The 15,127-nt window shown below is 42.0% G+C and overlaps 1 protein-coding gene across 1 annotated transcript; it reads left to right on the forward strand.

Annotated features, from left to right (window-relative positions):
- The first annotated feature begins 39 nt into the window (after positions 1-39).
- Positions 40-9,187, forward strand: LOC115201021 (BTB/POZ domain-containing protein KCTD5). Its single transcript, XM_029764210.1, has 6 exons — positions 40-684; positions 968-1,076; positions 3,564-3,655; positions 4,056-4,151; positions 4,348-4,473; positions 5,077-9,187. The coding sequence occupies exons 1-6, from the start codon at positions 331-333 to the stop codon at positions 5,104-5,106; spliced, it is 807 nt and encodes a 268-aa protein (XP_029620070.1). The 5' UTR covers positions 40-330; the 3' UTR covers positions 5,107-9,187.
- The last annotated feature ends 5,940 nt before the right edge of the window (positions 9,188-15,127 follow it).

Here is a 15,127-nt window from a genome sequence, read left to right on the forward strand (position 1 = left end):
GGGAGAAAACGGCATAGCGGAAGTATACCGTAATGACGTTCCAACCCGGAAGGATTGCCCTCTTCTGATTAACGTTTGAATAAACAAGAATGACCAGTTTGTTTTTGGAAAAGATTGCAAGCGACGTGTCAAAACATATAGTATATTTCAACTAAGTAATATCGATGTCTTGTTTAGAGGGTTTATGTGTGGATATTATCGAATGTGTGTAGCAACGCCCTAATGTCAGCCACCTTGTTGGGGAAAAAGAGCCCCGTTGTGTTTACAAATCGATAAGCATTATTGTTACCCTGAAGTGTAATAATAGTGGTGGTTTTTGACGAAGAAAATATGGCCGAATTGCATGTTGTGGAGCAGAGTGTTACTGCCACAATAGAACAAACCGAGCACCGTGATGTCCGAGGCTCTGTTCGTCTGGCTGCTTCGCCCACTCTCATGGTTTCACCGCGGAGTAGCTTGCCCACCAGTCCTGGGGTGTCGAGTACTAGCAGAGCGGTGTTTGGGTTCCCAATGAAGAGCAACCTCAGTTCCCCATCGGAGCCAGCCGAGAAGCCAGAATCCCGCTGGGTTTGCCTCAATGTTGGTGGAACCTATTTTGTTACAACCAAACAGACATTGTGCAGGGACCCCAAATCGTTCCTGTACCGATTGTGTCAAGAAGATCCGGATTTGGACTCTGATAAGGTAACATAATCGATAATAATTTTTGGCGTAACGTTCTATCATCAATGCAATGTAGCATTCATAATGCACTGCCGCTCATCACGCACGAGATGACACCCAAACAACTTTAAAATGCCTAGCTAAAATGTTAGACAATTGTAACACTCATTAAAGTGTAATGCTCAGCCATTTTACAATAATGCATTATTTTATGTGCATATGAAGAAGCACCAGATAAACCTTTATCTGACACTCAAATAGCAGACATGTGATTTGCATTTTCACACTTTTATAAATATCCTAGGATGAGACGGGTGCTTACCTAATCGACAGGGACCCCACATACTTTGGCCCCATTCTGAATTACCTGCGGCATGGGAAACTGATCATGGACAAGAACCTGGCAGAGGAAGGTAAGACTGTACAAATGGTCCCCAAAGTGTAAAATACAACCTATCACACACCATGCTTTATTTAGAAGCAATAGGATTCTGCAGATGTGTGATACAGGCCGTTGCCCTATGGTTAGTATCATTTAAAAAAAATTATATATATATATATTTCACCAGGTAGGCTAGTTGAGAACAAGTTCTCATTTACAACTGCGACCTGGCCAAGATAAAGCAAAGCAGTGCGACACAAACAACACACATGGAATAAATAAGCGTACAGTCAATAACACTAGAAGAAGAAAAAGGTCTATATACAGTGTGTGCAAATGGCGTGAGGAGGTAAGGCAATAAATAGGCCATAGTAGCGAAGTAATTACAATTTAGCAAATTAACACTGGAGTGATAGATGAGCAGAGGGTGATGTGCAAGTAGAAATACTGGTGTTCAAAAGAGCATAAAAGTAAATAAAAACAATATGGGGATTAGGTAGGTAGATTGGGTGGGCTATTTACAGATGGGCTATGTACAGCTGCAGCGATCGGTTAGCTGCTCAGATAGCTGATGTTTAAAGTTAGTGAGGGAAATATAAGTCTCCAGCTTCAGCGATTTTTGCAATTCGTTCCAGTTCTCTGCATTGGCAACAGAGAACTGGAAGGAAAGGCGGCCAAAGGAGGTGTTGGCTTTGGGGATGACCAGTGAGATATACCTGCTGGAGCACGTGCTACGGGTGGGTGTTATTATCGTGACCAGTGAGCTAAGGCGGAGCTTTACCTAGCATAGTCGTATAGATGACCTGGAGCCAGTGGGTCTGGTAACGAATATGTAGCGAGGGCCAGCAGACTTGAGCATACAGGTCGCAGTGGTGGGTGGTATAAGGGGCTTTGGTGACAAAACGGATGGCACTGTGATAGACTGCATCCAGTTTGCTGAGTAGAGTATTGGAAGCTATTTTGTAAATGACATCGCTGAAGTCGAGGATCGGTAGGATAGTCAGTTTTACTAGGGTATGTTTGGCGGCGTGAGTGAAGGAGGCTTTGTTGCAAAATAGGAAGCCGATTCTAGATTTAATTTTGGATTGGAGATGTTTAATGTGAGTCTTGAAGGAGAGTTTACTGTCTAGCCAGACACCTAGGTATTTGTAGTTGTCCACATATTCTAAGTCAGAACCAGGTGCGAGCAGCGAATGGTTGAAAAGCAGGCATTTGGTTTTACTAGCGTTTAAGAGCAGTTGGAAGCCACAGAAGGAGTGTTGTATGGCATTGATGCTTGTTTGGAGCTTAGTTAACACAGTGTCCAAAGAAGGGCCAGATGTATACAGAATGGCGTCGTCTGCGTAGAGGTGGATCAGGGAATCACCCGCAGCAAGAGCAACATCGTTGATATATACAGAGAAAAGAGTCAGCCCGAGAATTGAACTCTGTGGTACCCCCATAGAGACTGCCAGGCCCTCTGATTTGACACACTGAACTCTGTCTGAGAAGTAGTTGGTGAAGCAGGCGAGGCAGTCATTTGAGAAACCAAGGCTGTTGAGTCTGCCGATAAGAATACGGTGATTGACAGAATCAAAAGCCTTGGCCAGGTTGATGAATATGGCTGCACAGTACTGTCTTTTATCGATGGTGGTTATGATATCGTTTAGTACCTTGAGCGTGGCTGAGGTGCACCCGTGACCAGCTCGAAAACCGGATTGCACAGCGGAGAAGGTACGGTGGGATTCGAAATGGTCAGTGATCTGTTTATTAACTTGGCTTTTGAGGACTTTAGAAAGGCAGGGCAGGATGGATATAGGTCTACAACAGTTTGGGTCTAGAGTGTTTGAAGAGGGGGATGACCACGGCACCTTTCCAATCTTTAGGGTTCTCGGGCGATACGAAAGAGAGGTTGAACAGACTGGTAATAGGGGTTGCAACAATGGAGGCGGATAATTTTAGAAAGAGATGGTCCAGATTGTCTAGCCCAGCTGATTTGTACGGGTCCAGGTTTTGCAGCTCTTTCAGAACATCTGCTATCTGGATTTGAGTGAAGGAGAAGCTGGGGAGGCTTGGGCAAGTAGCTGTGGGAGGTGCGGCGCTGTTGGCCGGGGTTGGGGTAGCCAGGAGGAAAGTGTGGCCAGCCGTAGAGAAATGCTTATTGAAATTCTCGATTATCGTGGATTTATCGGTGGTGACAGTGTTACCTAGCCTCAGTGTAGTGGGCAGCTGGGAGGAGGTGCTCTTATTCTCTATGGACTTTACAGTGTCCCAAAACTTTTTGGAGTTAGAGCTACAGGATGCAAATTTCTGTTTGAAAAAGCTAGCCTTTGCTTTCCTGACTGACTGCGTGTATTGGTTCCTGACTTCCCTGAAAAGTTGCATATCGCGGTGACTATTCGATGCTCGTGCAGTCCGCCACATGATGTTCTTGTGCTGGTCGAGGGCAGTCAGGTCTGGAGTGAACCAAGGGCTATATCTGTTCTTAGTTCTTCTTAGTTCTACATCATGTGACTAAACTATTGGTTGGCTCTCTCAGGTGTCCTTGAGGAGGCGGAGTTCTACAATATTGCATCACTAGTAAGGCTGGTCAAGGAGAGGATACGGGACAACGAGAACAGGACATCTCAGGTATGTCAGGGAAATGCAGACATGATGAACGGAAAGGCCTTGGACCGGGATGGATGATGCCATTGATGTTGTGAAATAACACATGCTAAACCAAACACTAAAATGTCAGAGGATGAGTGTATGTACAAGTCGGTTTGTGTGTATACCGACACACGCGCACATATGGCACTGTTCAAAAGCAAAACATTTACTGGCAAGTTAACCTTCCCTGTAGCTCAGTTGGTAGAGCATGGTGTTTGCAACACCAGGGTTGTGGGTTCGATTCCCACGGGGGGCCAGCACAGGAAAAAAAAAAAAAAAAAATGTATGAAATGTATGCATTCACTACTGTAAGTCGCTCTGGATAAGAGCGTCTGCTAAATGACTAAAATGTAAAAAAATGTAACCCTAATGTGTACAGGGCCCAGTGAAGCATGTGTATCGGGTGCTGCAGTGCCAGGAGGAGGAGCTCACCCAAATGGTGTCCACAATGTCAGATGGCTGGAAGTTTGAGCAGGTGAGCCTGATAGTCCTCATGTCACACTTGTATTTAAATCCATAGGTCATTGGTGGTAAGTCTGGTAATGTCCCTCCCTTTTTCCAGTGCCTTAAAAGGTCATTTTGAAATCTCAAACTTTGCCTAAAATTTCTTGTGAAGATGACTTTTAAGCTAATTTACAATCCAACTTACCCTTTCCCATTTCCCCTCACAGCTCATAAGCATCGGCTCGTCCTATAACTATGGCAACGAGGACCAGGCTGAATTCCTGTGTGTGGTTTCCCGGGAGCTCAACAACTCCACTAACGGCATTGTTATCGAGCCCACTGAGAAGGCCAAGGTGAGATCAGCATTTGAGAGTGTCTGGAACTCATATGTTGGGCATGAAGTCAGAAGATTCTCGCTTGTAGGGGTAGTTCACTGCAACATCAAAGTTTGTCAGGCGTTTCTGACTTCAAAAGTGGTCTAATGTGTAGATTGAGCTGCATTGTTTCCTTCAAATAAGATCATGAAATTAGCCGGTGCCTAATCTCGGAAACCCAGAACTAAATTCTTGCATAATTATGTCAGATGCTCGATTAGGTTCTGGGGGCAGATGTGTTAGAAAAAGATACAAGAACGAGGAATGGAAGCAGACCTCTAGCTCCATCCTCCTCTGCAAGTCTAAGGGCAAAAAGTCCCCTCTCCTTCCTAAATTCGAAAGATGCGAACACCTGTGGAACTGTGATTTGTCCAAATGATCAGTGACGAAAACACCTGAGCACCGTAACAAAGTTCCCCGTTAGTCATCGCATCCCACAGTCTGTTGACAGATGCTGCGATACCATTTATATTACGTGCGTCTGTCCGTGAGAGATTAGCCAGTGCCTATCTCTCCCACTCATTTTGGATTGAGGTATATACTGTTGCTGGATCTAGACTGACACGTTTTCTCTCCCTACAGATCCTCCAGGAGCGAGGTTCACGGATGTAAAGAGACTCCCAGGCCTGAGCTCACCCTTCTCAGCTCATGTGACATTTCCTGACGTCTCCTGCACCACCTCAGCCATGGTTCATATCTTCACCCCTTCCATCACACGCCCCCCTTCACCTCCCCCTCCTCTGGGTGTGCCTTTCCACAGTGGGGGGGGGTTCCCATCCTCCTCGCCTACAGTGCTACAACATAACACCATCGCCATTTCTTATTCTCAGTTATATTCGTGAACATTTGAGGGATTCTGAAAAGATGACAAAAGAGTATTTATTATTAAATGTAATACCTTTTGTCATAAGTTGGATTTTGAAGATTCCGGTTTTGCCCCTGATCACAGCCCCCATCTTGTCCATAGTACATCCACACAGAGCTAAATCATTGTCACTGTCCTCATTCAGGGGATCACACAGTTAATGGGGAGCCGTTTCCTTTTCTGTCTCGCTTTGTCGACTCGGTGGAAATCTGTGATCATCTCCTCAGGACTTTCAAAGGACAAAAAATGAAAGCCTGAAAGATCGACTGACTGTGACCTGCCCCCTTCTACAACCCTGAAGATTCACCTATGGGGTGAGAGGATGCTGTAAGCAACATAGCCCACCCTCTGACCTCCACTCCTAGTCCTTACATCTCCACAGCTGGAGCACTAAGGCAGTTCATAGTTGCTTGGGAGGCTGAAAGCCGAGAAGTGGGGCTAAGGACAGAGAAGTCACAGGAATATTCTACAGCCCTCAAATTCAAATCTGGACCTCAAAGCCAGTTCTACTGCTTTTTTTGTTATTATTCCCCTCTAATCATGGACTGATTTTTAACCTGGGACACGAGGTGGGTGCAATTAATAATCAGGTAGAACAGAAAGCCAGCAGTAGTCCGGACTTCGTTGGGTAAAATTTGAACACCCCTGTTCTACAGCATCTCTCTTTTGGTCTTCTTGTGCAGTCAGTCCTGCTCTCACAGCAACCCAATAAGACCAGACGATAGTGGGGAGATACAGACCCTTGTCTAACAGAGGCTCCACCCCACCATAGTTCATCAGTGACTTCCACTGCTGAGCATCCATCACACACATTTTCTTTTTGGCTCGGGTCAAATTCCTTTGTCACCTGGAGGGCACACATTTTCTTACAGCCGTACTAAGGATGTTTCAGTGCAAAAGAAAACACACAACTTAAAAGACTAAACCACACACACATGTACACAATTGTCAGGCATGTGAGGAATATAAATCTATATATAATGAAATTATATGGAGAAAAAAATGAATGCAAATGATGTAGTTATTAATTTCTGTTTCATAGTTGTTATATTTGTGTAGTATGGTGAGTATTCCGTTGAGCGAGGAAATATCACTCCTCTAAACCAATTTTCCTGAGGTGTTTCCCCCAATGACAAAGGTGTACGTTTGTGTATGTAGTGCCTCTGCTATTCATTCATGATTGAAATTATGATCAGCGACCCAGTTTTTCAGCAACACAATTTCTAAGTAGATTTTTTTTGTTACTTATAAACCTTTCAAATGATCCTTCTCGCAGATATACTATTATGTTCTCTTGCATATCTTAGAATTGTAATCGGAGATTAAAGAGACAGCTTTTATTTGACATCGAAAGATTTGTATCCATCTGTATGATGCCCCAAAGCCTAGAGCCCCTTTTCCCTCTGGCGTTGTTTCATTTTCATGCCAATTGTCACTCACTCTGCATTTGCCTGTTAAACACCTTGGTGTACATCCAGTTTAACAGCTTTGCTTTACATTTTGCAGTATTTACTGTATTAATTCTAGAGTATGCTGAAATGAATGTTTTAAATACATACGTTTGGATCTTTTTATAGAGTAGATGTAACCACAGGAACATTGGGTATTGAAAATTCCGCATGGATGTGACTTCAGCTTTTGACTTGTTACGCTGGGGGAAAATAAGGAAATTATACTTTGTTTCTCAGTGTCACATCTCTCTGTGCCAACCAACAGTGATGGGTACGAGCTTGTCTGGAGTATACCTCTTATTATTCACATATCATTGTCCCAGGAGTAAATCCTGGCATTACCCCATTTGTAATACTTCTGAAATGTTCAATTTATTCTGTCAATCTGACTGTGTACTTAAAAGAAGTACCCCACAGGTAACCAATATCACATCATTTTTGTTTTACTGGCGTCACAAAATCTATACACCTTTTCCTGTGTATAATGAATATTTGGTGCAATTATGTTATATCAGCATGATTTAAGAATGCGTTCGGCTTAAAACACACACATAATTACCTGTGCTGTTGTCATGCTCCATGACTGTTTTATCAGACTCTAGAGCTCTGACAATGTTGCTGTGACTTTTATTTCTCCTCTTGGAGTGGATGTTGTGCAATTCTACTACGAAACTGGGACAAAAGTGCAGTAGTGCACAGACTATGCTGCTAGAAGAATGCCTGACTGACTGTCTGATAGAGAGACACTCTCCTCTTTGGGCCTTTTTCAAAGCTCCCAGAGGTTGTTCTATTTCCCTTTGTCGTGTCCAGTGTTGTGCCTTTGACCTGTGTTGTGCACAGTTGTTGTCCCCCCCCGCCCGTGGTTTATGAGGCTCGTATCGGAAATAAAAAGCTACAAGACACAGAGGGACTCGTGTTGTTTGGTCCTCGGTTGGTTCAATCTCCCATTAATAGTCAGTGAGAGGAAAAAGCCCCCTGGAATAGACGTTTACGAGTCTATTCTGTCGTCCAGACTAGCGCCTGTTTGTTCATCTGTAATGCAGATTATCAGACTTAACTCCTTTTCTTTTAATGCCAATACTTTTGAACCAAGCCTCCCGTATTGACCCCTGTAGCTCCTGAACCTTTGCCTGTGTTTGTCGCTGCATTCTTCCGGTTTTCTTTCCTGAAATGTGTGTAGACCGTAGGTGTGGTTGGCTTTGTAAGTTTATCCCACAACCGAGGCAGAGAAAAGGAGACCGTAGTTGTAATCAAAGCAGTGCCCCAGTATATCTTAGTAAAAACCAGCAGTGCACTTTTCTTTTGGAAAAATGGCAAGACTGCATAAGCCACGTTTATTTGGCTTTCTCTCTTGAATTGCATGTTTAAGGCAATTTATGCTGTTTATTTTGATGCCATGATAACTATACTGACAGTTGTTTTACTGTATTGTTTGCATTCACTTTTGAAGCACTTATTTTTACGTTCAGTGAACCCAAATGTCTCCTTTTGACATGTATTTGTTTTGTTTATACTGCAGATTGATTCATCCGATTTTGAAAAGGAACTTTTTATTCGGATAAAAACGATCATTGCAAAAAAATAAAGTGTTCCCCCATCACCGCACTATTCAAATATTTGTGCAATTTTAACAAATCTGCAAAAAAAATACTCTCATTCTGGCACGTAAAAACATGAGAGCATGCATTGTACTAGAGATTATGTTATGTACTGGAATTTGTCTGACCTCTGTGTTAGTGCAACGTGTATTTGGTGCATGGTTGGAGAGCAGAGGGAAGGCATGGCTCTGTGTTAGGTGTAGATTTCTTGTGTGGAACAGTGGGTCTGCAACTAGAAGTATTCTCTAATCATGCTTTGTTTTTATGTTGTTTTTGTATCCTGTCCTGTCAATTTAAAAGTAGGCCTAGCTAAAAAAAAAGAACTAGCTTAAAGTTAACCTCAAATTGACATACACTCTTTGTCTAATGAAAACTGAACAAAACTGCATACCCCAACCTTGGATTTAGTATCAACTCAAACTAAAACTCCACATGCAAAATGAAAAGGATCATTTGAATCCTGGCTCATTCTGCCATGGTTAATCTGTAACACCTGCATGTATTTATAAACATACACACATACACATTTAGACTTACTGAAAATGTAAACTATTAACAGTTATTTTAAGTGTATTAATTTATCAACAGTATTAATGTCAAATGTGATTATTGTCAATGGAGACTGTGGAGAATGAAACAACTTTTTGTCTGATGTCCTTTTGCTTTTATTTATTTTATATTTTGGAATTTTGTCTACCAATGCATTTTCTTTAAATGTAATATTTTTAACAAAATCCAGTCTGGTTTTTAATCATAAAATGTGTCTCTGTGTTTTAAAATGTGTGTGTAACTTGTGTTTTGTACGGCTGTCTACTAGCCCCAACGGTTCCGCCAAACCCAACGGTTCGCCAAGGTTTGCATCGTCTGGCCTTCTGCAATACACTGCTAACCCCCGCGTCCGGTTCGTACATAAAACATCCTCCATTCAGGCTGCAAAGACATCGGTTTCCTCCTTAACTTGATTTAATGGGGGGGCCGGACTAAAAAAACCTGGGAAAATGTGTACTGTCTTAACATCGCTCATTCAATAGCCAACCATGCTCAAAAGTAAAATAGACCTGTAAAATATAACAAATATTTTACAGTATGGGTAGGCTACAGTATTGCTGTGCAATAGGAGCCCGACATCATACCTATTTAATCTCGGAGCAGGCCTGGAAATGCAGGACAATCCACATTATTTCAAAAGAATGGACAGATTCCACAGACATCCAATGAAACAACAGCTGACATGTCTGATTGTCCATTTCACCAGCACTGCATGAAACATGATTCCGAGGAGAAAAGGAAAATGAGATTGAATAAATATGGTAGAAGCATATTTTGTAACAGGAGTGAGTAACGGTGACATCACATGAACCGCTTATGTGTATTGGTGTGAAGGGAAAGAGATGTCTGCAATGGTAAACTTGGTGATAGTTGGTTTTAATATGGCTGCTACACCAACATCTGTGAGTATACATTTGTGTTAAGCTCCGTTTTAAAAGGGAGAAATGAGAGGCTGACACTGTGGTGTTACCTTCGCTGGCAATGGCTGTCTAGTGCTGCCTTCTGTGGTAGTCAGTCTCACTGTTGTTTATACACCCTGTCTTAACTGGGGAGGACAGGAGAGAGATGAGAGGGGAAGAGTTCACAGGATGTAACAGCAGAAATTCTGTGTGTGTGTGTGTGCGCGTTTGGCTCCGTTTTAACTTGTTAGGAAAGGGGAGAAATGAGAGGGACAGAGGATTCAGTATATAACAGCTGAAACAGTGTGTTGCGTTACCTTTGCCTGCATGGCTGTCCAGTGCTGCTGCCTGCGTCACTGTTGTTCATAGGCTCGGTCCTAACTGGGGAAAGAGATGAGAGGGGCAGAGTTCACAGGATGTAACAGCAGAAACTCTGTGTGTGTGTGCATGAGGAACTGTGACAAAGGAAATAGTAAGTATGACCTAATGGTTACTTGTTATCAAGAATCCAACTCAATGAAAGGGGTCAGAAACAAACTTGATCGTTGTTAAACATCGTTATTAAGCCCATATATGCGGTATTACTAATAGGCTGTCAACTCAGTCACATGAGTAAGGATTAGCCTATGTAATGATGCACTATTAAACACTGAAGACAACTTCCTTTTATTAAATATTGATAATCTTTTCTCTCTATCCTGAAATTTAAAAAGCGCATCTCATTGGTCCGAACCATGCAAATGGCCTCATTGAAGTGACAACACTACAAATTCCATTCCAGATGAAAAAGTAAAAAAGCTGACCCCCCCCCAACCCCGGAAAATGTAGGACGCGGAGTAAAGGAGGGGTTATGCTATAACTGAATAGAAGGGGTCATTTGGGGTTAAGGGAAACAATGGCCATGTAAGCATTTTTTGTCTGAAAACACAGAAGAAATGTGTATATTAACACTGAAAACACACCTATACATGACAAGAAAGTATGTCAAAAGCAAAACATTTTATGAGTTTCTTTGGGTTTTGCCACTGGAAATCACTTTCTAGTGCTGCATTAGGATCTAAATGTTTCCCATACCAACTTTCAGTTTGACTTTTCCCTCATCAAGGGCCGGCTTTGCTGAAGTCCCTTTATTGGAATTTCCAATTTTTGCAGATAATCTATGGGTAGCAATCACCTGTCTCCCAAACATAGCCACAGACAGGTCTTTAACCATGGTTGTGTTGGAGGTGCCACCTCTACCGCAGGCCTGCAGCGTGACGTTACTTATGCCCAAAGGGGTAATCCCCTCTGCCGATGGTCCTGGCTGTATAAATGTTAACATAATCATACACTAATATCTTGGCACTGTTCAACGTTGAAAGATGACAAATACAATTTCTGAATGGCTAATTAAGCACTTACCTTTGTAAGTGGTTGGGCAGTGACCTGAGAGGGTGGAGGCTGGGGCACAGCTTCAAGTTTTAGAAGCAAGGCTATTCATGAGATTGAAAAACAGAAACAAATAAACCTGTTTTCAATTCAATAATTTGAAAGGAGTGAGAGACAGAAGAGAGAGACATTCAGATGATTCCTTAATAACAATACAAACATGCCGATAGCAATACATACCTCTCTGCAGAGACATGTTCAGGGTTTTCAGTTCCTGGTTTTAGACCTTCAACTGTTTCACCTCTTTTTTTTAAGAGCCTCTTCCTCTTCCTCCTCTTCCTTAGCCTTATTTTCCCTTTCTGTGATCTTCACCATAAGGAGAAGATCCTTTGTCCCGTCAGCAACCTAATCAGTCAAAAGTTTAATGTGAGAAAATAGAAGCTCCTAGATATTTGTGAGAGCAATTGAATTATTACATTTAAGTATCTGCATAAGAATAAAAACTCTTGGGCCTACCTTTTTCGTCATGGAGTAATCACTACAACGGGGGGCGGTAGGTAGCCTGGCGGGTAGGAGCATTGGGCCAGTAACCGAAAGATTACTGGATCGAATCCCTGAACTGACCATGTAAAAATCTGTCATTCTGCCCCTGATCAAGGCAGTTAACCCATTGTTCCCCGGGTGCTGATGACGTGGATGTCAATTAAGGCAGCCCTCTGCACCTCTCTGCTTCAGCTTAACTTAACTGTATACAAGTTTTTTTTACATTGTATTTATTTATTGAGAGTGTATATCAATGAAGGTGTTTCTTAAACTGGCAGCATGATATATAAATGCATTATTACATTGACTGAACTGTGGGCCTACTGAAACCATTATCAATCGTGTTGGTATCTATCAAATTAAAAAAGCATATACTATATTTATTGCATGTGAACATTGTAATTTATTACATTTCTCATCTGCTGAGTTTAAATGTCTGATATTGCACTATATTTCAAAAGTCTATTTTCTCTGTTGTTACAACATACTGTATCTCAAATCCTGTAGGAATATCAAAATCCTGCAGTTTTTGGTTCTGCAAGATTGCTGCAGGAATGTACTTGGCCCTGCAGTTATTGCCATATCCTGTATGAATATCAAAATCCTGCAGGGTTCAGTCCTGCATGATTCCTGCAGGAATGTTCATGTTTGTGCAGGACTTTCAACATTTTTGCATGACAAGTCATACTCCCGCAGGAGTCCTGCAGGAGCATCAGGGACTTTTCCTGCAGGATTTTGTCAATCCTACAGGATTCCTGCAGGACACCTGCACAATTCCATCACAAAAGGTTGAATTCTTGCAGGATTCCAGTAGGACTTTTTTGTAAGGGCCCAGTGTTATTGGCACTCGTTATATTTTTATGCAAATAAAAAAAAAATGCGGCATGCATTTTCAGAAAAAGTCACTGCAAAATATAAAACATTTTTGCCCACACCTCAATAGAAATGTGGTCAAATTTGCCATTTAGAGACTGACATGGCCCAGTTCCAACATTCCAAATTATACAGGAAATGAGGGTGTTTTTGTTACCAAAAAAAGTGAACTGTTTGATAATTCCCAATAATATGCTGCGCGCAAATCCTATAATCTCCCATTACATGTGAATTTAGTGAGAAATGTACACATGGTTGATAAATGAAGCCCCTGGACTCTATTTTATCACCTGAACTCTGGTGAAGTTGTGGTCCAAATTGTTGAGAACTAACAGGTTCACCTCTATGGAGGACCAAACCTGTCATAATTAGAAATAAATTATTATGTTAATAAATCCACATACACAGTACATTTGGAAAGTATTCAGACCCCTTGACTTTTTCTACACTTTGTTACGTTACAGCCTTATTCTAAAATGTATTAAATTGTTTTTTTCCCTCATCAATCTACACACAATACCCCATAATGACAAAGCAAAAACATTGAATTTTTTTTTTGCAAATATATTACAAATAAAAAACAGATCAAATTTATATAAGTATTCAGACCCTTTACTCAGTACTTTGTTGAAGCACCTTTGGCAGCAATTACAGCCTCGAGTCTTCTTGGGTATGATGCTACAAGCTTGTCAAACCTGTATTCGGGGAGTTTCTCCCATTCTTCTCTGCAAATCCTCTCAAGCTCTGTCATGTTGGATGGGGAGCGTCACTGCAAAGCTATTTTCAGGTCTCTCCAGAGAAGTCCTGGCTCTGGCTGAGACACTCAAGGACATTCACTCCTGCGTTGTCTTGGTTGTGTGCTTAGGGTCGCTGTCATGTTGGAAGGTGAAACTTCGCCCCCAGTCTGAGGTCCTGAGTGCTCTGGAGCAGGTTTTCATCAAGGATCTCTCTGTACTTTGCTCTGTTCATCTTTCCCTCGATCCTGTCTAGACTCGCCTTCCCTGCCGCTGAAAGTCATCCCCACAGCATGATGCTGCCACCACCATGCTTCACCGTACGGATGGTGCCAGGTTTCCTTCAGACGTGACTCTTGGCATTCAGGCCAAAGTGTTCAATCTTGGTTTCATCAGACAAGAGAATCTTGTTTCTCATGGTCTGAGAGTCTTTTAGATGCCTTTTGGCAAATTCCAAGCGGGCTGTCATGTGCCTTTTACTGAGGAGTGGCTTCCGTCTGGCCACTCTACCATAAAGGCCTGATTGGTGGAGCGCTGCAGAGATGGTTGTCCTTCTGGAAGTTTCTCCCATCTCCACAGAGGAACTCTGGAGCTCTGTCAGAGTGACCATCGGGTTCTTGGTCACCTCCCTGACCAAGGCCCTTCTCCCCTGATTGCTCAGTTTGGCCAGGCGGCCAGGTCTAGGAAGAGTCTTGGTGGTTCCAAACTTCTTCCATTTAAGAATGATGGAGGTCACTGTGTTCTTGGGGACCTTCAATGCTGCAGACATTTGTTGGTACCCTTCCCCAAATCTGTGCCTCAAAACAATCCTGTCTCAGAGCTCTACAAACAATTCCTTCGCCCTCATGGCTTGGTTTTTGCTCTGACATGTACTGTCAACTGTGGGACCTTATAGAGACAGGTGTGTGCCTTTCCAAATCATTGTAGGATGTCATTGTACATAAGAATTTGTTCTTAACTGACTTGCCTATTTAAATAAAGGTTAAATAATCTAATAAAAAATACATTCCAATAAATTGAATTTACCACAAGTTGACTCCAATCAAGTTGTAGAAACATCTCAAGTATGATCAATGGAAACACGATGCACCTGAGCTCAGTTTTGAGTGTCATACCAAAGGGTCTGAATACTTATGTAAATAAGGTTTTTCACTTTTCACTTTGTCAATATGGGCTTTTGTGTGTAGATTGATGAGGAAAACTATTGATTTCATCCATATTAGAATAAGGCTGTAACATAAAAAAAATGTTGAAAAAGTCAATGGGTCTGAATACTTTCCAAATGCACTGTAAATAGAAACATTTATAAATCAATAAATGCACACATAAATACATGAAATACAAAAATAGTGACCAAAGTTCATTCCTGTTTCTCCACAAATTTGTATGTATTAAATTATTGATCTATGTATCATCTAAATATTCACACTTTCATTCATCTAAATATTTATTCATGTATTTCTTCCTCTGATTTGATAATGTGGGGGTGTCAATCAAAAATCTGTGGGTGGTATCTAAGCATACACACCATTGGTTGATCAATGTCACTGCGCAACGTCTTGCTTTTGCCTGGCTCTGATGGTCCAAAAAGAGAGATATACAACCCGTCGATAGCTACATTAGTCCAGTCCAATTAGTATGGCTGCAATAACACTGCTGAAACCAACGCCTCTACAGATTACCTGTTTTTCGGTGTGGAGGCATGCATCAAAAACTTGGGTCAGCTAGCTGCTACAAGGGACACTGAGGTGAA

The sequence above is a fragment of the Salmo trutta genome, chromosome 10, assembly GCF_901001165.1.
Source record: "Salmo trutta chromosome 10, fSalTru1.1, whole genome shotgun sequence".
NCBI classification, from domain to species: Eukaryota; Metazoa; Chordata; class Actinopteri; order Salmoniformes; family Salmonidae; genus Salmo; species Salmo trutta.